The 20,464-nt window shown below is 38.0% G+C and overlaps 6 protein-coding genes and 1 long non-coding RNA gene across 10 annotated transcripts; 4 read left to right on the top strand and 3 right to left on the bottom strand.

Annotated features, from left to right (window-relative positions):
* The first annotated feature begins 6,034 nt into the window (after positions 1 to 6,034).
* LOC133709647 (NAC domain-containing protein 1-like) lies at positions 6,035 to 7,339 on the top strand. Its single transcript, XM_062135456.1, has 3 exons — positions 6,035 to 6,301; positions 6,413 to 6,693; positions 6,782 to 7,339. The coding sequence occupies exons 1-3, from the start codon at positions 6,136 to 6,138 to the stop codon at positions 7,193 to 7,195; spliced, it is 861 nt and encodes a 286-aa protein (XP_061991440.1). The 5' UTR covers positions 6,035 to 6,135; the 3' UTR covers positions 7,196 to 7,339.
* Positions 7,340 to 8,072: 733 nt separating this feature from the next.
* Positions 8,073 to 10,332, bottom strand: LOC133709186 (uncharacterized). The gene is made up of 2 exons (XR_009846165.1): positions 10,191 to 10,332; positions 8,073 to 9,113 (listed from the first exon to the last, which is right to left on the bottom strand). It is a non-coding gene; the product is annotated as an uncharacterized LOC133709186 (long non-coding RNA).
* LOC133709185 (cytochrome P450 704B1) lies at positions 8,301 to 10,530 on the top strand. The gene is made up of 6 exons (XM_062134851.1): positions 8,301 to 8,618; positions 8,710 to 8,925; positions 9,002 to 9,298; positions 9,340 to 9,762; positions 9,840 to 10,040; positions 10,152 to 10,530. The coding sequence occupies exons 1-6, from the start codon at positions 8,301 to 8,303 to the stop codon at positions 10,338 to 10,340; spliced, it is 1,644 nt and encodes a 547-aa protein (XP_061990835.1). The 3' UTR covers positions 10,341 to 10,530.
* On the bottom strand, positions 10,447 to 11,599 carry LOC133709182 (2-hydroxy-palmitic acid dioxygenase mpo1-like). The gene is made up of 4 exons (XM_062134848.1): positions 11,220 to 11,599; positions 10,967 to 11,029; positions 10,818 to 10,889; positions 10,447 to 10,718 (listed from the first exon to the last, which is right to left on the bottom strand). Exons 1-4 carry the CDS (start codon positions 11,565 to 11,567, stop codon positions 10,602 to 10,604), a joined length of 600 nt encoding a protein of 199 aa, XP_061990832.1. The 5' UTR covers positions 11,568 to 11,599; the 3' UTR covers positions 10,447 to 10,601.
* Positions 11,600 to 11,779: 180 nt separating this feature from the next.
* LOC133709183 (photosynthetic NDH subunit of lumenal location 2, chloroplastic) lies at positions 11,780 to 12,819 on the top strand. The gene is made up of 2 exons (XM_062134849.1): positions 11,780 to 12,302; positions 12,490 to 12,819. The coding sequence occupies exons 1-2, from the start codon at positions 11,814 to 11,816 to the stop codon at positions 12,586 to 12,588; spliced, it is 588 nt and encodes a 195-aa protein (XP_061990833.1). The 5' UTR covers positions 11,780 to 11,813; the 3' UTR covers positions 12,589 to 12,819.
* LOC133709184 (casparian strip membrane protein 1-like) lies at positions 12,710 to 13,877 on the bottom strand. Its single transcript, XM_062134850.1, has 3 exons — positions 13,426 to 13,877; positions 13,213 to 13,336; positions 12,710 to 13,121 (listed from the first exon to the last, which is right to left on the bottom strand). Exons 1-3 carry the CDS (start codon positions 13,662 to 13,664, stop codon positions 12,906 to 12,908), a joined length of 579 nt encoding a protein of 192 aa, XP_061990834.1. The 5' UTR covers positions 13,665 to 13,877; the 3' UTR covers positions 12,710 to 12,905.
* A 3,947-nt stretch (positions 13,878 to 17,824) lies between these two features.
* Positions 17,825 to 20,382, top strand: LOC133708242 (uncharacterized). Of its 4 annotated transcripts, none has more exons than XM_062133704.1 (7): positions 17,825 to 17,919; positions 18,747 to 18,922; positions 19,193 to 19,255; positions 19,347 to 19,394; positions 19,493 to 19,543; positions 19,953 to 20,016; positions 20,103 to 20,382. In XM_062133704.1, exons 2-7 carry the CDS (start codon positions 18,773 to 18,775, stop codon positions 20,216 to 20,218), a joined length of 492 nt encoding a protein of 163 aa, XP_061989688.1. In that variant the 5' UTR covers positions 17,825 to 17,919; positions 18,747 to 18,772; the 3' UTR covers positions 20,219 to 20,382. The 4 variants fall into 4 exon arrangements, with proteins under 4 accessions (XP_061989688.1, XP_061989686.1, XP_061989687.1 ...); XM_062133702.1 differs by having other exon boundaries at positions 20,100 to 20,382; XM_062133703.1 differs by having other exon boundaries at positions 19,490 to 19,543.
* Positions 20,383 to 20,464: the final 82 nt, after the last annotated feature.

Here is a 20,464-nt window from a genome sequence, read left to right as displayed (position 1 = left end):
TTTCTTTGTCTTCATCATGGGAAAGACCACTATTAGTGATAACGGTTTCTTCAATCAGACGTTTCGAAACATGAAGACAAAACCATAACTCAATTAGTCGTAAAACTATGTTACTCAAAAGGCTTCAATTAAGAAAAAATAAATTATAAAAATAAAAAGCCACCAACCTACCTACCTCCACCACGGTCATGCATGCTAATGGAAACGAGCCTGCCTCAGTAACTCTACTACAGAGTAAAGTCGGCAGAGATTCACTATTCATAGAATATTCTATCTCGCCTTTCCAAAAAAAAAAAGAGAATATTCTATCTCGTTGAATTTGTTCCATTCCAAATCTCCAATGAGATAGATGTCACGTTACATTCACGAATTTTTATATTCGAAACACAATAGGCATGTGGAAGTTCAAAGTTGTTTTTATTTACTTTAAATTTATATACGTGCTGAATTTGCGATCGATAAATAGATTGTCAGACAAAATTGATAAAAGAATTCAAACGAATACTAATAAGAGTTGACAACTAGGTGATTTTAAGTACATTTTTTAGTTATTTAGAAAAACAGTTAACTACCAATATTAAAAATTGAGGAAAAACAGTTAACTACCAATATTAAAAATTGAGATCACATAATAGGTACTGAATTACTTGTACTTCAGAAAGAAAAATTTTCAATAAATTTGGTGATCCTACCACAACAGCCAATAACGATGCCACGCGGTGTGTTTGAAGCTAATCCCCCAGGGGGACCATGCATAGTTTCTCTTTCTGAGTGCCACCTAAAAAAACAATTTGATTAGAATAGTGGACCCGTAACTGGTTTAGATAGTAAGGAGAAGAGTGAAGACGTTATGTTCACCGCCGGTCAATCCCACTCATGTTTTGTTTTGAATAAATGAATCATTCATTCTCCCAAAAAAAAAAAAAAAAGGGGGCTGCTACGGTGGACCCCACAGTGACGTGGCTGGATAAGCGCCACAAGCAAAGGCCTCTCCGCCTACATTTATCTCAATGCTTATCCTTCCATAATTCCATTTCGGGGAAAGACACGCGTCATATTTATAAATAGAAAGGATAGCGGTCTAGCCTACCTCGTAGACCGAATCACATCCCACCTGCTCCGCCACATCCGCGACTGGGAAATACCTGCCTACTCGCCCTCTCCTTACGCCTCGGGCTTAACTAATTCTCATTTTCCACGTTATTGGGATATATATCGCATAGGGTGCTAAAGCCAATTAAAAAAAAAAGATATTTAGCTGAGTTATTTGTTTCTTTCTAATTGGTGCTTCAACCCTAAGTGATGGAGTCCATCACGTATGTTTTAATATATTTTATTTTATTTTATTTTATTAAAAACACGTGTGGTAATAAGTCGTCTATATTTTTTATAACCAATAAACTAACCGTACATGAAATCACTATTAGTTGTTGTTTAGATACATATATAATGTGAATTTATACATTTTACATGAAATCTCTATTAGTCATTGTTAGATACACCTATATTATGATTTTATGTAACGTAACTTATTATCTAATTCATACTTTTGCTAAAGACTTGAACACGATTCAATAATTATAATTAAAATCACTTAAGCCCCGTTTGTGATTGCTTTGCTTTTAAAAAAGGGGAAATGATCATTTACCCAATTTTAGACTAAAAATTGCACACTTACCCAAACACTCTAAGAGATTATTTCCCTAATATCCAATTAAGTATTTTTTAATTCATTTTTATTTATTTTTGAGACAATTTTGCCCTCTCCTTCTTTGTCACTTAGAGAAAGAAGTCATTGGAGACCTTGCTTGACTCCGGTGGCGGACTCCGGCGACTGGTGACCCGACTCCGGCGACCGGTGACCGGACTCTGGTGTGGTGACCGGAATCCGGCGACAGGTGACCGGAGTCCGGCGACCGATGACCTTAATCCGACTAACGGACTGGTGACCGGATTCCGGCGTCTGAATTTATTGCCCCCTAATAATACCAGTAACTATATTATTGCCCCCAGTAATCATATTATTGACCCCCCAATACTCATATTATTGCCTCCCAATAATCATATTATTGCCCTCCAGTGAATTGCATAAACTCCCAAAACCAAAATGAATACACTACAGGCACAATTGATCAATTTATATGCATATTATTGTCCCCCAATACTCATATTATTGCCCCGCAATAGACATGTATAACTACTCAATAAAACTTTTTTTTTCATTCTTCTTTCTTCTTTCCTTACAAGCCTTCTGCCAAATTTACCAAAAAAAAAACTCTGTGTTGGTGATGATCTCAGCTACGAGAATCTAGATGGTGACTACTATTCTGTGTTGGTGATGATCTCATTTTTTAGCAGGCTACCAAAACTTTGTAGTCATCAGTGGCGGACAAATAGCCCACACCATAAAACTTTCCAGGCATCAGTGGCAAATAACTTCCATGTAAGGAAAAACCTGGGTTAGGTAATTGCTTGAAGAATCCAATGAATGGGTTCCATACATAAAACAATTGCTTGAAAAACTGGAGTTGATTATGGTCTCTTCGCCGAATTCATCTCCCTCATCCTCTTCACCAACACCTGGTCAGGTCTCTTCGCAGCTTTGCGGAGTTGATTATGATCTCACTTTCTCGATCAACTCCTCCGCGCCGCCACAACCCACGGCTACGACGCCGTTTTACACCTCTCAATCACTGCCCTCGCCGTCTTCATACTTGTTCATCAAAATCGTCAGGGAGTGTGGACTCGCTGCGAATTGGAGCCCCTACATCAAGGTCAAAACATCGAGCCACCTTGTGAAGTCGGAAATGGCGGTTCACCGGCCGATCTGGAAGAGAAGGTGGAGGCGTTCTGAGAGAGAGAGAGAGAGAATCTGAGACGAGTTCTTGCTCAAAGATAAGATCATGACTTAATCAAAGGCGGAGGAGGTCGGCGCCGGAGCTGGAGAATCCGGCGTAGAAGAAAAGGAGGTTGGCTTCGCGGACTTCGAATGCGGGGTGGAGATCGGAGGATTAGGACGTAGAGGTCAAGGTCGTCGACGTTGTCCTCATCAGCGTCGTTTGGAAAGAGAGACGCGAGGAGAGATCGGAGATTGAGGTTAGAAATAAGATTGGGTGGCAGTGGTAATTGTTTAATTAATCGGAGGCTAAAAGTATCTTTTAGTTCTAAATTGTGTAAGTGGGGATTAAAATCTGTTAATGGGATGAGTGAGGATGTTTGGGCTGAAATTTGGGCATTGGGTCAAGAACCCAAATTAAAAATCAGTTTTTGTTCACAATTTTAGATTTTATTGTGTTTGATAAATAAATAAAAAGCAGCTTTAATTGAAAGTTATAGGTCACTGGCAGCAGATTTTAGAAGTAGCCTAGAGGTTGCTTTTAGAAGCTGTTGTGGATCAAAACACACTCTGCAGTTGTTTTATGTACTGACAATACTTTTAAAAATATTATTTACCAAACACAAAACTGTTTTAATTCACAGCTGATTATTCTCACAACACAGCAGCAACAATTTTTTTTAAAAGTCACAGCAATCTCAAACTAGCCCTTACATGATTTTAATTCACATTTAGTTTATACTACCGATTTACAATGTTGACTATTATAAAATTTTAATTTTTTTGAAGCTAAAATTGATGCAGTTCAATTACATAAAAAGAAAAGAAAACAATTTTTTTTATTAAATCGTCCAAACAACACCCAAACTTTGCTTAACTATTAACTTTTGTACTTATGTTTTTTCAAATATCAAAATGGTACCTGACCATTTAAGCCCGACCCAATTTTCGTACCTAGCAACAGTAAAAAGGTTAACCCCGTTAACTTTTGAGGGATATTTTTGTATTTTCAGTATTCATCTTCTCCATCATAGTCTCTCCCTCATCTTTTTCCTCCCCAATTGTGACATTCATTTTGATTCAATTTCAACTCTTTTACTTTTACTATTTCTTGAATCTTTTATGCACCGCAGTTGATACTATATCTCCAACCCAATCCATCACCCGCTCCAATACCATTTTAAGCCCTGGAATGGTCTTTGGTTTACTGGTGTTCCTCTCTTAAAGCAGTTACTTACCAATTGCTTGGATCGAATTTTTGAACAGCACTGTAAATGATTCTATTTTCAGTTTTATCTCCCATATATAATGTTTATCTGGAAATCTCAATCACGATTTTTCTCCGAGATTGGCACATAGTGGGTGGCGGAAGAGAACGACCAGATGTCTAGATCCATTCACCAGCGTCAGCAAGAACATGATTGATACAGTCAAGAAGTACAAATTGGTGGGCACATGTGGTAATTCTCAACTTGCAGCATTGAGTCATCAACAAATAACAATACATAGAAGGGTTATGGTGGCGCTCGCAGAAGGGTTATGGTGGCGCTCGCAGAAGGGTTCTGGACATCCTCATCAACCGCCTCCAATCAGAGTTGCAACCCCAATCCGAAGGCCTTAAAGAAGTACACCATTTTCAGTATGTTGTATTTAGCTTGTTGGTTTTGATGTGCTTTGGTGACAAACTTGACGAAAAGCAAATCAAAGAAGTTGAGCGTGTTCAGTGTCAAATGCTCTTGAGTTTGGGGCGATTTGGCTTCCTTAATTTTTGGCCTTCTGTCACCAAAGTCTAAGTTGCAATCCCATAAATTTGAGAGAGAAAGAGTCCAGTTTGTTGATACCCAATTGATAAAATTGATGCAAGAAGATGGATAAGAGTTCCTCAAGTGAGATTATGTTCTGCTGCTTAAGATCCTTCTTCTATCGGATGGAGTGAGGACAATAAACCCCAAAGTTCCACAGGCTGAAATCGATGCCAAAATCCTTGACATATTTGGGAGGTGTTTGATGGTTGAAGATGACAAGGTCAATGAGGACGCTGGCGATAAGGAAGACTCAGCCAATAAGGCTCCTCCGAAGCTGAAGAGAGCTAGGGTGATGGTGGCCGGCGATGGCAAGGGCTGGGACTTGGGAGGGGTTATTGATAAATGCTTAATGAAGACGAGAGAGAGGGCATAGAGAAGAGAAAACAGAGGAGAGAAGAGAGAGAGAGAGTCATTGTATTTTCAATATTTTGATTTTTGATGGAAAGAAAAATAAGTTAAAATTGATTTACTGTACTGCAATACATAAAGTACCAATTTTACCCCTCAAAAGTTAACAGGGTTGACGTTTTTACTGTTGCTAGGTACGAAAATTGGATCGGGCTTAAATGGTCAGGTACCATTTTGATATTTGAAAAAACATAGGTACGAAAGTTAACAGTCGAACAAAGTTCAGGATGCTGTTTGGACGATTTTTTTTCAAAAACAAAAAAAGTGAAATAAAAATAAGGTACGTAAACTTTTTATTTATTAGTGGTACCACACTGTCTTCACCCATCTCATAAGAGTTTTAATCTTCTTTCAAAACTTTGCCTCTAAAGTATACATGAATTCGACTTGTTGATACATGACTTTACAGCTCACTCTGCGATTGTTTTACCAACTAAAATCCTCTGGTGATAAGAGGACTGATTTTTGGAGTCTATGAAAATATAAAAACCGAACTTAGGTGACAACCAAACTGAATTACTAACTCACCAACCCCTTGAGGTTAGATGACAAAAAAAAAAGTAGACCCTCAAGCTTATCCACTAATTATGATATCTAAGAAAATAAGAATAATTATAAATGACTATATTACTGTATCTTGAATTGAAAATTGACTTTGGTCCAAAACATAGCTTTCTTTTAGAAAGATTTCGCATTATTAGTGTAATGTTACCATCTCTTTTTTTCTATTTTGGAACGTAGTGTGAAAGTGTGGAAAATTATTCGGGATATTCCCACTGCATAATCCCATCCGGATAAAGTTGGCGAAAGCTTGATAGATAGATCAAGTGCATAGAACCAAAGAACAAACCCAAATTATTGAAAGAGTCTTTGTTTTCTTGTGCGAGTATCACATACGAGGTCCCCAAAGTCAAATGAATGACCAATCACAGCCCCTGTGACGCTACAAAACGACGAATTCCCCCAACCATAAAAGGAGGAGCCCTCTCCGTTCAAACATTTCAAACACTTCATTTCTCTAAAACCCTAACTATCTGTTTAGCTTCTAGCAGTAGGTTTGATCCAGCTTTTTTGCAGACCACAACAATGGAGGCCAATAATGGCTCTGGACTTCCTCCTGGTTTTAGGTTCCACCCAACTGATGAGGAACTCATTGTGTATTACCTCAAAAACCAAGCCACTTCAAAGCCGTGCCCTGTTTCCATCATCCCAGAAGTCGATATCTACAAGTTTGATCCTTGGCAATTGCCTGGTTAGTATGATTATTAGGTACCCGAATCGGGTTTCGAAATTTTGAATTAGTAGGAGTATAGTTGAATTCACATGTGCAGTAGTACTAATTGTTGTTAATAATGTTGTGCAGAGAAAGCAGAGTTTGGAGAAAATGAATGGTACTTCTTCACCCCCCGGGACCGGAAGTACCCGAACGGAGTCCGGCCCAATCGCGCAACCGTGTCAGGTTATTGGAAGGCCACCGGCACAGACAAGGCAATTCACAGTGCGTCTAAGTATGTGGGGGTGAAGAAGGCTCTTGTTTTCTACAAGGGTAGACCACCAAAGGGGGTCAAGACGGATTGGATTATGCATGAGTATCGGTTAAGTGATTCGAAAAGACAGGCCAGCAAGCAACTTGGGTCCATGAGAGTAAGCATCTTTACCATTTCGATTTGGCATTTTATCGGACCCTATGACCTGCATATGCTAAACTGACCATTGCTTGTTGCATTTGTAGTTGGATGATTGGGTCCTGTGTAGGATCTATAAGAAGAGGCATGTCAACAAGGCTTACTTGGATGATCCAAAACTTGAAGATTCAAGTCCCCAAATGGAGCATTTTACAGCTGCTAATGATGTCAAAGAGGAACAAGTGCTGAATTTCCCAAGGACATTTTCCATTAGTAGCCTTTTGGACATGGATTACTTGGGACCAATTTCCCAGCTTTTGAATGACAATCCAACTTATGATCTCCACAACATGCTGGCCAATAATGCAGGACTAAATGGCCAGACGTTTCAGTTTGGTGATCAAATCCCATACCAAAGCGCAGACTCTGCGAGATTCCAAGTGATGAATCATAGTAGCACCTTTAACCAACCATTATTTGTGAATCCGGCGTACAACAACATGAATGGTTTGAACCTCTAACGAATTGGAATTCGGGTTCAATTAGGAACTGTGATTGGAATCATGTGATAAAACATTGTAAGATAGGTTTGGCAAAGAGCATTTGGATCTTGAACAAATTGTGAAAATGAATTCATTTCAATCCTAATAATGTTCAACTTCTTATGTCAAGTTCTTACATCATACTAGCTAATCACAATTTAACAATGAAAAATTCATAAAAATAAAATAAAAATGAATTCAGATATGGTCAGAGTTAAAAAATCTAACAAGTTCTTAGTGAGATGATTAACACATCTAAAAAGTTGTTATGTATTTTATAAAAATCGTAGAGAGATTTCCTGATAACAATTGTATTATTTAAATCCGTTTACGAATCAAACCCAAATCCTTTCCCAAGTGTGATTCCTATGGCAGTTCTTCCTAACAAAAAGATTCCTTGCAAACTGTTGCTTGTAACATACGGTCTTATCCAAAAAGATGACCTACTCAGATGGGTATGGGGGTCGGTCAAATATACCGCGTGGAAACCAATCAGGGGATGACGTAACTGTGGACTAATGGCACGGGGTCATGATTGAAAGCTTGTTTGGAAGACTTGGCGGCTGCTGAGGATGACATTTCAGACTCTAATGGTTGTTTAAGTCATTGACATAATCCTAATTAGTTTAATTAATCCAGTTCGACACTTCAAGCATCATCAATTAGTTGAACTGTTTTATCAAAGAATACGATAACTCAACATGTCTATTTCATATTTAAATCCTCTCATTCTGAGGTGGAATCATGCAAACTCGGCAATATTATAGATTTTGGATCATCCGATAAAGTTGAAGAGTAGGTGGGTTACATATAAGTTAAAGCACCTGCATACAAGAATTAGGTTAAGGGCACAAAGGAGGTGAAGCTCTATTTTAATCCTTAATGACCTTAGAGCATACCAAGATTGTTAACAAACCATAGCGCTAACTAGTTGTCACTAATATACAACTCTCACCAGTAATTAACCAGCTAGCTATGCTAAAATTTAACTACTTCACAGTAATATAAATCAATCCCGGAATTGCATTATCTGTGCAGCAGTTCATCACACACTCTTATACCTTCTCTGTGTTTTACGCCGGAAATGGGATATCTTTTATGGGATTCTTCTTCAGAAGATGGATGCAGTAAGGGATGGTTGATGCTAGCTTGCACGGTTTTGTTATGGATCATTATCTATAGATGGAGCCAGAGGAACAGAAAAGGTCCCAAAACATGGCCGTTAGTAGGAGCAGCAATTGAACAACTCATGAACTATAACAGAATGCATGATTGGCTTGTCAAGTACCTGTCCGAATCAAACTCTGTTGTCGTCCCAATGCCGTTCACAACTTACACTTACATTGCAGATCCAGCTAATGTAGAACATGTCCTCAAGACCAACTTTGCGAATTACCCAAAGGTAAGTATCTCAGTCTTGGCATAACATTGGTCGCGTTTGGTTGTTTTTCTCCAAATCTCTATTAATCTCGTACTCATTTGATTAACTTAAGGGTGAAGTGTACCAATCGTACATGCAAGTCCTGCTCGGAGATGGAATCTTCAATTCAGATGGAGAAGTTTGGAGGAAACAGAGAAAGACTGCAAGCTTCGAATTTGCATCCAAGAATTTGAGGGACTTCAGCACTGTTGTCTTCAGAGATTACAGCCTAAAGCTCCATGGCATTCTGAGTCAAGCATCTTTTCAAGGGCAACAAGTAGACATGCAGGTGACTCCCCACATAAGTTTGTCCATCCTGATTTTTATATAAATGGAGAGAGCTTGAATATGTTCTCTTGGTGCAGGAATTGCTGATGAGGATGACTCTGGACTCCATATGTAAGGTGGGATTTGGTGTAGAGATTGGAACCCTGGCTCCAGATCTACCAGATAATCAGTTTGCCCAGGCCTTCGACACTGCAAACATAATTGTCACATATCGATTCATTGATCCACTATGGAAAATAAAGAAATTCTTAAATTGGGGATCAGAAGCTTTACTTGACAAGAGCATGAAAACCATAGATGATTTTACATATTCTGTAATTCGGAAAAGGAAATCAGAGATAAAAGAAGCTCAACAGAGTTCAGATAAAAACCTGGTAAATTGGTAACAAAAAGACTTCTTTCTTATATATTAAAGCAAATGCATCATTTAAATAACCCAAATCTTATACAGATGAAGCATGATATACTGTCAAGATTCATCGAGTTAGGTGAAGACCCAGAAAGCAACTTAACTGACAAAAGCCTCAGGGATGTTGTCCTCAACTTCGTAATAGCTGGTCGGGACACAACAGCAACCACTCTCTCATGGGCGATTTACATGATAATGACCCATCCCGAGGTAGCCGAGAAGCTATATACGGAGCTTAAGACTCTTGAAGAAGAACAAGCACGAGAAGAGAAAGATTCATTACTCCAATATGACAAAGAGGACCTTGAATCATTCAATCAAAGAGTGAAACAATTTGCAGGACTCATGAACTATGATTCATTGGGGAGACTCTATTATTTGCATGCAGTCATCACAGAGACACTCCGTCTGTACCCTGCAGTCCCTCAGGTATGCATCTTCCTCATTGGTCTATAAGTTCTTTCCAGAAAACATTCCTAGTGAACCAGAAATGTATACAATTCCAGGACCCTAAAGGCATATTGGAAGATGATGTTCTACCAGATGGAACAAAAGTCAGAGCAGGAGGAATGGTAACCTACGTTCCCTATTCGATGGGTAGAATGGAGTACAATTGGGGTGCTGATGCCGCTTCATTTAAGCCAGAGAGATGGCTCAAAGACGGTTACTTCTTAAATGCATCGCCATTTAAGTTCACCGCATTTCAGGTTACTCAACCAAGCAATATTAACAGTATATAAAAATATATCCATGAAAGCAAAAGGTCATAAATCATAAACATAAACTGAAAAAGATATTCTTGGCCTTTTGATTTACAGGCAGGACCAAGAATATGCCTAGGGAAGGACTCTGCATACCTCCAAATGAAGATGGTACTGGCCATTCTGTGCAGATTTTTCACATTCACTTTGGTTCCCGGTCATCCAGTTGAGTATAGGATGATGACAATTTTATCAATGAAGCATGGCTTGAAGCTTACAGTAGCCAGACGCTCATCAGATGCATGATGCTTGTAGAGCCATAAGTTCACAAGTGTCAAAGATAATTGAAAGCAAATAAATGTATTTTTCCAAGTGCTCTTGCCCTTTAAAGCTTTAGAGATGAGAAGAAAAATTATCATAAAACAGGGTCCTTCTCCATTTATGTAGTATATTCAATTTACAAAGCTTCTACTCACAAAAGGCATACATTATTCTTTACTATACTGTTTCCTATTCTCAGAAACAACAGTTAAATTCACATCTCTGAAACAGAAATCCAAATGCAGATTACGAGACCAATCTCTGCTTCGTTTCTTTCCATTCAGTAATTTCAGCATCAACTTTTGCCTGAACTATTGCATGAAACCCTGGGTATGGTTCATAGCCAAAGAAGCTTTGCAGAGCCTGAAGCAATAAAAACACAGAAAACACATACAGCATGGTTGTCAAGCTAGTAAAGCCATCTAAACATGAGCTGTACAAGTTGAAATCCATCAAAATTACCTCTAACAAAACAAAGAAAGGAGCCATTATAAATGCTTGTGCAAGGTTGTCCAATAGAGCCGGTGCCCGTCTCTACATATTGAATCAAATTTCAAGTGCATTAATACAAGATCAACACAAAGATAATTCAAACCAACAGTTTTCAATACCTCAAAGGCCCCATGGCCAAGAAACTGTCCGGTCCAACACACTATCTGAGCCACCAGAACAACCTGAAATAACAAGTTTGCCACAGTTAGATGACCCAACATCAAATGCATATTTCATTCACAACTAAACTCAGCAGTCAAAAGACTAAACCTTTATAACACACAACTTCACTAAAGTATCAAAATTCCGCAAAAATAAACGAAACCCAGATCAGATTCTCAACCAAAAACCAATAACAACTCGGGAAATCACCTTCCAAGAGAGCGAAAACCCGAGTCGACTCGCAAGGAAACTACTGCCAACCCAGCAAATAAAACAAAGCAGAGCAGCCAAGGAACCAGCTTTATGATCCAGAAAGAAGTAAAACACGGAATAGATCAAAGTCAACAAGAAGCCGACGTTGAAAGCCAGAAAGACATGGCTCCCAAACAGTGAAAACTCCACGTTGAATATGGATGGCGTGAAATAGAGGAGTAACAGAGCTGTGAAGAAGATGGGCCAGACGAAGATCATATGTATCGCAATGTTGATCGGATTGCTGTGATAAGCTCCATAGAAAGCGAAGTGCTTCTCAAGGTCGAACAATCCAGTCTTCCCCATATTTGAGAATCCCCCAGAAAAATTTCAAAATCCCTAGAATTTTAACTCCAGGGATTTTGACTTTGACTCTGACTCGACTCCACTTTCGTAATCTGAGCCGTTGGTTTTTGTTGCAAAACCAACGGCGATGATTTAAACAAGATAACGAATGCCACGTGGCAGAAAGGTAAGGTGCAGGTTGGAGTATCCACTTTCATCAACCACCATACCTTCCCCAATGCGTTCACATTTTTTGCATCAGAAGCAATGAGCGGCAGCTTCACCACCACCACCACCACCCTCCTCCATGCCCGCATTACCAAGCCCCGAACCAGTCGTTGCCGGAACTCGGTCATCCGAGCATCGTTTCCCCGAGAGGAGGTTGCGGCGAGTCGTAGGAAAGTTGTGACAACATTTTTGGCTACTACACTGGGGATTGGGGTAGCTCAACATGGCATTGCTACTCCGCTAGGACTAGCTCAGAATTGGGGGACTCGTTCATTTATAAGGGAACGTTTCTTTGAGCCTGGATTGTCTCCGGAAGATGCGGTGCTTCGGATTAGGCAAACTGCTGAAGGGTTACATAGTATTAGGGACATGTTGGAGGCCATGGCTTGGAGGTACCTCATCTTTTACATTCGCTTAAAGTCGGCTTATCTTTCTCAAGATTTGAAGAATGCAATGACTTTGGTGCCGGAAGTTAACCGAAAAGATTATGCCAAGACGGCCAATGAGTTGGTGGATAACATGGCAGAGGTATGCCATTTCTTCTTTTACAACTTACAATGCATAGATCTTGTGGCATTCACAATTTGGACTGTACATTCAAATAAGAATCCACTTTTACAAGATGATTAAGTCTTAAAACATGATCAATCGGAATTTTGTTTACTGTGCACAGAGTTGATTATCTGATGGCAATTTAATTATGTTTATGATGCAGTTGGATTATTATATTCGGACGCCAAAGGTGTATGAATCATACCTATTTTATGAGAAGACGTTAAAATCAATAGATGATCTGGTGTTGTTGCTGGCCTAGTACAATGTATTCGACATATATTTTGATTATATTTTGTAGATGGAACTCTCAGAATTTAGGAGAATTGTCCTAGATTCATTGCAAGAGGAGTCGGTTTTAGTGTAAAATACGTTTTGCATCATGGCACAAGAAAATGTAATATATTGCAGATTGAAGATACAGAAAGGCAACTCGAAGCTGTGTAAATGAAAGATTGTTCTGTATGTGATAACTAGGCAAATTTTTAAATCACTCCCTCACAAACCCTATTATCCCCATGAAAAGATGACATTAATTAGTCCATCACAATGTATCAGTTTCTTGCCACACATGACCAGCTAGCGGCGAGAGATTGCGACAGAGGACAAGATGATTAGCAGTATGATCACAACAATGGCGACGAACGAGCCGATCAGAGAGCCTGAAATGCGCTGACAGAAGTTGTTGAATTGGCGGCAGAATGGAAACCAATTGGCAAGGGTGCTGCCATAGTGTGCCATGGCCACTATTGCTGTTGCTGAGGATGCACCAGCAGTTAAAAGACCCAGCATTGCCTTCACAACACATTAGTTTAAACACACTTCATTAGAAACTCATGGATAATCATTCTCATTCAAGTTTTGCCTAGTTCTAATTAACAATTACCGTGTCTAAGATGACCAAGGTGATCCTACTTTTCACTGCTCCAGTCCAGATTATGTGGACAATAGACACCGGAAGTGAAAGCACAAGGTAGACACATACAATTGAATTGACAATCACAAAGAACCTGCATGCGACATGAAAAATTTGACACTTAACCATTAATGTTTTCAAATCAGAATAGAAATTATATACTTGTGTGTTAGTACTACTCACGTGAACGTGGGAAGATCCTTGTAATTAGCCTTGAATCGAACAAACCGTGTGACAAAGGGAAGTGTTTGCCTGCTGGTTCCCATGGCTATGGCACTTGCTAGTGTTCCGACGGCTGCAACTACTCGCAGAATGAAATCGATAACAGAGAGCACTCTGCTCACCCTCACTTTTGGGATTGGTTTGTGGGCTTCGCTACCCTCGAGTAGTTCTGGTCCTGCTGCTACTGTTGCTGCCTTCATTTTCCCTTAGTTATGTGTGATGCTCTTGGAAGCTTGAAGCGTGCTTGTATCTGATTTAGTGATACTGCTCATGAATTTATACTAAGCAACCGGAACACCAAAGCATACCATACTTCAATTAGTAGCTTATTTCATTGGTAAAGCTTTAGTTTAACTCGTTAATTTTTTCACAATGGCAATCCCACCTGCTCCCACTGGCTCCATCTTTAAGGTTGAATCATGAGCTAAGCCTTGTTCCAACTCCAACAATGAACAGATAATGGCATAATGCATCATTTCATAGGAAATTGGCCAATGGGAAGTATGAAGTCACTGCAAGATGAAGTCATCTAAATGCTGTGGAGAATGCAGTCACCGTTTTAGTGGGTTTGGTGGCTTTCTTATGTTTGTGGTTGAAGATGATCGAGAACATTTAAATGAAGGAAAAGGTGGCTTTAGGCCCAAGGACCACTGGCGATGACACCAGATATCAAATTACCATGAGTACAAGCAAATTACCACGAGCACTTTTTCTGCATAATTATTAATCAAGGTGCATTATAAATGACAAAAGAAGAATTTGGAAGCAACCTTTCATTATGTGTGGTTAAGATGGTGAAAATATGTATTATACAATTAATGTTTGACTCTCTTCACATCCGAATTAAAATATAAATATTAAATTTACAAAATCCATATTTCTTAAAAGTATTGTTGCTATGATGAGTATTTAACAATTTATGGCAACCAATGACTCTAAAATACTTGTAGTTAAGATGTTAGATTGAAGTATATACCAAGTACTCGATGTTGATTGAAATAAGGGTCAAATTTTGAATGATCGTTATGTATATCCGATATCCCTTTATGTTTAAGAGATATGCATATCCGGCCCATCATTACTTTTAGTTGGAAATGTTCAGCAAATAAACGAATTTGAAATTCAAGTATTGAGACACTTTTATATCTCAAAAATATAATTGAACTAGTGTGATGTTTTAAGGTACAGTTCACTTCATAAAATATTTGTAAAATATTTGTAGTGGGTTGCAGTGCATTGACTTTTAATGGATTTTTTTTTTTTTTAAATGTAATTCATTGAATCAATTAACGAGTACATTCATTTAGAATGACATCTCTTACAAATTCAGGAGTAGTACCAAACCATGTTGGCTAACACTAGCATTTAGAGCTTTAGTAGCAAGAGTATATATATGCTACCTTATTTGCCTCACGAGGTGCAAAAACTACCTTAAACTCTACATGGTTCTGTACATGGATAGATCACCCTCTGCTTGGTTCACTACTGCTGCCAGCACAGAGCGGTCAGTTTCAAAGATGAGTCGGTTATATCCCAGTCCTTCTGCCATTTTTGTCCCCTCAAACAAAGCAAGAAACTCGGCATGGAATGGTGAAACAATAGCCTGCAATGGCCGTGTTGCCATAGCTCGGACCTGCCCCCCATGTTCTCTGAACGCCAAGCTCGTACTTCCCCTTCTAGTTTGCAAAACAAAGGCAACATCAGTATTGCATTTTAGCCATCCCATTGGCGGCTCTTGCCATCCTTGTCTCTGCGCTCTAGGTTGGGGAGCAGCGCTAGCATTGACTTTTAATGTTGTAACATGTTCTTGTAATCTGCTTACAAAGAACACAAGACATTTTTGGATACAACACTCCGGGATATTAGTTTCTTCCAATATCCTCATTATTTATTTATGTATAAAATTGTTGAAACGTCCTATATTTAGAAGCTGTTCAAGAAACATAACACTAGCTTTAAGATATTTCACCCTCAAATTTCATGGTAGAAGTATGCTAGTGGAGTCATCTACTTTTTACCTGCTTGGCTATATCTGATATAAGTTTGATCCTATGTAGCATTTTGTTTGAAAACCAAATATTATGCTCGTAGGACAATTTCTCTTTTTTGATATCATGCATATGCATAGTATGCATGAATGTTACAGTATTAGAGTAAAAATGAGAACTAAAATGCATGTACACATCAATTCCTTTTCCCAACTACTAGAGTGGTTTAGCATCAATAGTTGCAAGAATCCGAAGATGAAAACATACCGTTGCCATTTCATATAAGGTATTTCTTTGAGACAAATATTATTCTTCAACAGTGTAACAATTATAGTAGTCCTTCTTCTAATATACGGTTGAGGATCTTATATTTGATATGTCATAACCAATAAGAACGAATACAACCCTTTTTCACTCTCATTAGTTTCTCCCGATATTAAAAATTTATAATTAAGGAATGCTGCAATAGATGCAAAATTTGTTCAATTATTTGTAAGAATGATAAATTCATTTCTTATTTAATGAAGTCCACTACATTGATGATCATTCTTAACTTTAGTTTGATGTTTTCTGAAATAAACAAAAGAAAACTTTGCTTATCGTTGAGGATTTTAAGTTTGATCTGTCATAAACGAGTGCAATCCTTTTTCACTCTCATTAGTTTCTCCCAATATCACAAGGGATAATTCATTATACAACCATTCCTAAAAAATCTAATGGAAAAATTCATTTTTTAAGCAATAGATGCAAAATTGCAGATTTGCTCATCTAAGGGACAGTTTTAAGGGACTGTGAGGGATAAATGCATCTCAACCACATGTATTAAATATAAAAGTAGAAATTATAACAACTTAAAACTGTGCATTTATTTTCAGCCATCAGATTCACTTATCCCTTATAGTCTCTTGAAAACTGTCCCTTAGGTGAGCAGGCATTTGCAAAATTGTTCAATGATTGATTCATTTCTTATTTAGTAGTACTTCTTTTATATTTTTTTTAATAAATAGTTGAAAATGCTTCACTTGATCACAAAGATGGCAGCCAACACTTGGTAAATGGTTTTAAGTTCCATTTCATGCTAAAATCCTCGCATGATCACAAAGATACTCTAGTCATGCCATTTTTTACCAACTTACTTAGGGCCACCACATAAATATGATCACAAAAGCCACTAGAGGATGATTTATTATGTATGAGTCATGAGGAAGAGACTCATGCTTATATGAGATACTTATAATCTAAATTACAGGTAATATTAAATTTCAAATTCCAATCTACAATACAAGTTAAGATAGAGTAAAGTAGGTACAAAATTACTGTTAAACGTGTTTAAGAACTTAACTATGTGGGGCAATTAATGAGATAGATCTGGGTCATAACTCGTATGCAATGTGATTGTTATTGATTGATAATCATGTATTGGTCATACACGTATGAGATAGACATGTAACCATGTACAATTAGACAGGTAGCCTAACTATTTTCATTTTTTATTTTTATCTTTTTATCAAATGAAACTTTTTATTAACAACAACAAAACTAGCATACGAAATACTAAATACAACAAATACAAAACAACAATGAAAAATAAAAAACACAAACACATGGTCAAAGGAATGACGGCTATTGTTCCATTCTGATGGAGAGTATGGCTAAGTGCATTGACGAACGAGCAAAGTTACTACAACATTCACATTGCTCTTCATCAAACTCTAACTGTGAAAACTAAACTCATTTGAAAATCCAAATATTTTCTTTAAAAAGAGGATAAATCTCCCAAATGGTACCAATTTTTCAACAAAAAAATGACTAGAAAGCTTAACGAAAACATCTTATTAGAATTGGATTTATTGTGACTTTGTTTTATTATCAGTTGGGAAGTAGAGTTTTGAAGCAGAGGAAATGCTTGAAGTGGACACTTGTTGACATTATAAATAGATAATTTTTAAAAAGTACCTCTATAACATACGTTAAACTCTAAATTTTAATGACACGAACTCGTACATATTAATTTCTTTCAATATCTCAATTTTTGAAACTATCAAAATCCTGAAACATCTGTAACTACGATATTGTTTAGTCAATCAGTGCTGCAAATACTTAAGTATTCCATTCACACTAACAATATGTGCTACTCACCATCATATTCATGTCTATATTTGACCCATCATGTTATTTGTTCCTTGCTCATAAGAAAAAAAAAAAAAAATTAGAGAATGATTAAAAAAAAAAAAAAGTTTGTTCATAAACAAGGCCATCCCGATGAAGATGAGGCCCGAAAGAATTCAAGACTGAATCCAGTCCAATTGCAAAAGCCGGTGGTCTTCAGACAAGGTTCCTAGGCCTAAGCCTGAAAAGCCCAATACTGCACCATGTATTATTTAATAGCGTACTGCTGCAGCTTCGTTCTCATATCTCTGCTCTGCATTTCGGCTCCGGTTTTCTCATCAGGCGGATCTTTCATCAGGTACCCATCAACCTTCACTTCAATTCCCTCTCTTGTCTAGTCTAATTATACTATTGATCTTCACCCATCAATATCATCAAATCAGCTCCCTAGTCACAACTTACCAGTCGATCACTCCACTGGTTACTCTCTTCTGGTTTTTGCTGACTTTCGGTTCTAAAGGTTTCATGATCCCAATCGGTGTGTTCTTTCTACTGTGATTCTCGATGAACGCAACTAATATGGAGCCTGTGGTTTTAAGTTTTTACCGACTGAAACCACTGAGGTACTGGGAACTGGATGTGGTGAAGGCTTGCATGTATATCAATTTAGTTGTTATATAGGAAATAGACTATTGCTTTTTGGTTGTGTTATGAGATGATCTGCTTCAGTTTATTTTGAATCTTGTCACTCTTGACTTTTTTTTATGCTGATCTAGTTATTTGGACAGAGATTAAATATCAGTCAGAAGACAGATGATACTTCTTCACTGTCAGTATAGCTAATAAGATCCTCGGTTTTGATGTCTAACCAAAAACAGTGAAAAGATTTTGAAATGAGATGATTTAATATGGTTGTATGACATGACTGACTGAGTGTAGTTTTATAGAGGTAGGTAGATGAAAACTTCAATGCGGTTTGTGGCATGTATATGATACTCACAACAATAATTTCGTTCTACTTCGATTGGGGTTATGTTCTGGACCAATTTTTATACATTTGAATGTTGTGAGATTTTCAAATTTGAAGGAGCTCTCCCACTAATAATTTTGCCAATCATTGGAAGGGACTTCATTGGTTTAGCTCTCCCACTATTTTTGATTGAGTGATTTTGTTAAATTTTGCAGCTTGTCACCTGTGCCTAGAGCAAAATATGTCGGCTACAAACACGGAGGATGTGAAGGACCAAGAGCTTGCTGATAGTGCTCTCAATAACCAAGGTCACGGTGACAGTGCCGAGCAAGACATAAAAGCTTCAGATGAAAGCCGCGATGAACATCCCATGCCTTCAGTTCAGAAGGAGGTTAAATACTGTTCTAGCTTTTAGTTTCAAACGCTTTGAAATAATCTACCTTATGAAAAGTTCTATGAAGATGCTAAATAGTGTTTTCTACTAAACTTTTGAAACCATTTACGATCTAAAAGTTGGTCATTTAATGCAAACTGTTAATTGTCTTTTGCTTTAGAATCTTTCCCAGGGAATGAACTTTACTATGATCAACAGATTTCATTAGGTGTCTTTTATCTATTAACTTATGCAGTAGGCTCACTTCTACCATGTTGTTTTTTGCAGGAGGAAACAATTAAGAAAAAGTATGGGGGTATTATTCCTAGGAAGCCTCCACTAATATCCAAGGTGACTGTTGGCCTTACTGTATCTCATTCTCACACATCTTATCTCTTTGAAGCTGCTTTTCCATCCAATACTAAGTTAAATTTTCTGTCAGGACCATGAGCGGGCTTATTTTGATTCTGCTGATTGGGCATTGGGAAAGGTAATGTATTTGATTCACTTAAATTGTAGTTGCTATATCTCTGAACTTTAAATGCCTAATTTCTTTGCCTGCCTTTTGTCCCGTTTTCTAAATAGCAGGGAGCCCATAAGCCGAAAGGACCACTTGAAGCACTCCGCCCAAAGCTGCAGGTATGTTTGACGATACCAGTCAATTTCCGTGGCTAAAGCTAAGCTAGCACTTGTTAGGGGCAGAAAGATCATCCATCACTGGTTGAAAATTAAAACTGGGATATGTATTACATTTTTGGTCTGCCCTGTTATCCCTTGCCAAGTCTTTAGACATCAAGTTAGTATGCTTGCATTGATGCCCTCCAAGAAGCTGTGAAGCTAAGGAGCGTGACATTTTGAATTACAGCAAGATCAGCAGTGACTTGTTGCTGCGATAATGAGTTTTAAACTCCTAATGAAAGTAGTAAAATGAGTAGAAGATATTGGACATAAGCCTAGATATGTGATGTTGTTCGTACTCTGTAATGGTACAATTTCAGTGGTTTTGATCTCTTTTTTCTTTTGTGTGTCATTTTTGTTGTCTTATCAGCCTACACCACACCAGCAAGTGCGTTCGAGGCGCGCCTCCTATACGCGCGCAGATGATGTTGAAGGTATGTGCTAGCAATACCTAATTTCCCAGAGCACCACCCATAACCATGTTCAACTGCTGAACTCCTTTTTCTTTTTGCTACAGTAGATGGCGTCAATAACAACACTTCGGAGGAGGAAGTCCAATCCAGCGAAACCGATGGTAGCAGCAGTAACAACACCAGCACAAACACCGCTACTGAGGATGAGAGCCGCCATGAGTAACTACCTCCTGCATGCTCACAAATTAGAAAACCCGAGTCCCAGATCTTTACCAGAGTGCCAGAGCAAATAAGCAAACTGAATCATGCAACGTTTTTGTACTTGTTGTAACATGAATCATGTAACAGTATTACTCTGCACCAAATTATGACATTCACATTTTCTTAGATTTGCTTGTGATGAGAATAAGGCAGAAATTACTAATCAACCAGGAAAAGGGATTAATTTTGATAAAAACGACAGAGTTGT

The sequence above is a fragment of the Rosa rugosa genome, chromosome 5 (genome assembly GCF_958449725.1).
Source record: "Rosa rugosa chromosome 5, drRosRugo1.1, whole genome shotgun sequence".
In the NCBI taxonomy this organism is placed as follows: Eukaryota; Viridiplantae; Streptophyta; class Magnoliopsida; order Rosales; family Rosaceae; genus Rosa; species Rosa rugosa.
The sequence above is the reverse complement of the archived record's forward strand: the minus strand, read 5'-3'. Positions and strand labels throughout refer to the sequence as shown.

Bases quoted from the DNA above. Each gene is read 5' to 3' on its own strand.
- LOC133709182 (XM_062134848.1), bottom strand. From the start codon at position 11,567: ATGGGGAAGACTGGATTGTTCGACCTTGAGAAGCACTTCGCTTTCTAT. The intron at 10,890-10,966 runs GTATTGAAAACT...TTCAATATGTAG, and splicing joins TTGGCCATGGGGCCTTTGAG to AGACGGGCACCGGCTCTATT. The intron at 10,719-10,817 runs GTAATTTTGATG...TTATTGCTTCAG, and splicing joins CTTTCTTTGTTTTGTTAGAG to GCTCTGCAAAGCTTCTTTGG.
- LOC133709647 (XM_062135456.1), top strand. From the start codon at position 6,136: ATGGAGGCCAATAATGGCTCTGGACTTCCTCCTGGTTTTAGGTTCCAC. The intron at 6,302-6,412 runs GTTAGTATGATT...AATGTTGTGCAG, and splicing joins TGATCCTTGGCAATTGCCTG to AGAAAGCAGAGTTTGGAGAA. The intron at 6,694-6,781 runs GTAAGCATCTTT...TTGCATTTGTAG, and splicing joins AGCAACTTGGGTCCATGAGA to TTGGATGATTGGGTCCTGTG.
- LOC133709183 (XM_062134849.1), top strand. From the start codon at position 11,814: ATGAGCGGCAGCTTCACCACCACCACCACCACCCTCCTCCATGCCCGC. The intron at 12,303-12,489 runs GTATGCCATTTC...TTTATGATGCAG, and splicing joins TGGTGGATAACATGGCAGAG to TTGGATTATTATATTCGGAC.
- LOC133709185 (XM_062134851.1), top strand. From the start codon at position 8,301: ATGGGATATCTTTTATGGGATTCTTCTTCAGAAGATGGATGCAGTAAG. The intron at 9,299-9,339 runs GTAAATTGGTAA...TATATATTAAAG, and splicing joins AGAGTTCAGATAAAAACCTG to CAAATGCATCATTTAAATAA. The intron at 10,041-10,151 runs GTTACTCAACCA...TTTGATTTACAG, and splicing joins TTAAGTTCACCGCATTTCAG to GCAGGACCAAGAATATGCCT.
- LOC133709184 (XM_062134850.1), bottom strand. From the start codon at position 13,664: ATGAAGGCAGCAACAGTAGCAGCAGGACCAGAACTACTCGAGGGTAGC. The intron at 13,337-13,425 runs GTGAGTAGTACT...TGTCGCATGCAG, and splicing joins AAGGATCTTCCCACGTTCAC to GTTCTTTGTGATTGTCAATT. The intron at 13,122-13,212 runs GTAATTGTTAAT...TGTGTTGTGAAG, and splicing joins CCTTGGTCATCTTAGACACG to GCAATGCTGGGTCTTTTAAC.
- LOC133708242 (XM_062133701.1), top strand. From the start codon at position 18,773: ATGTCGGCTACAAACACGGAGGATGTGAAGGACCAAGAGCTTGCTGAT. The intron at 18,923-19,192 runs GTTAAATACTGT...TGTTTTTTGCAG, and splicing joins TGCCTTCAGTTCAGAAGGAG to GAGGAAACAATTAAGAAAAA. The intron at 19,256-19,346 runs GTGACTGTTGGC...ATTTTCTGTCAG, and splicing joins AGCCTCCACTAATATCCAAG to GACCATGAGCGGGCTTATTT.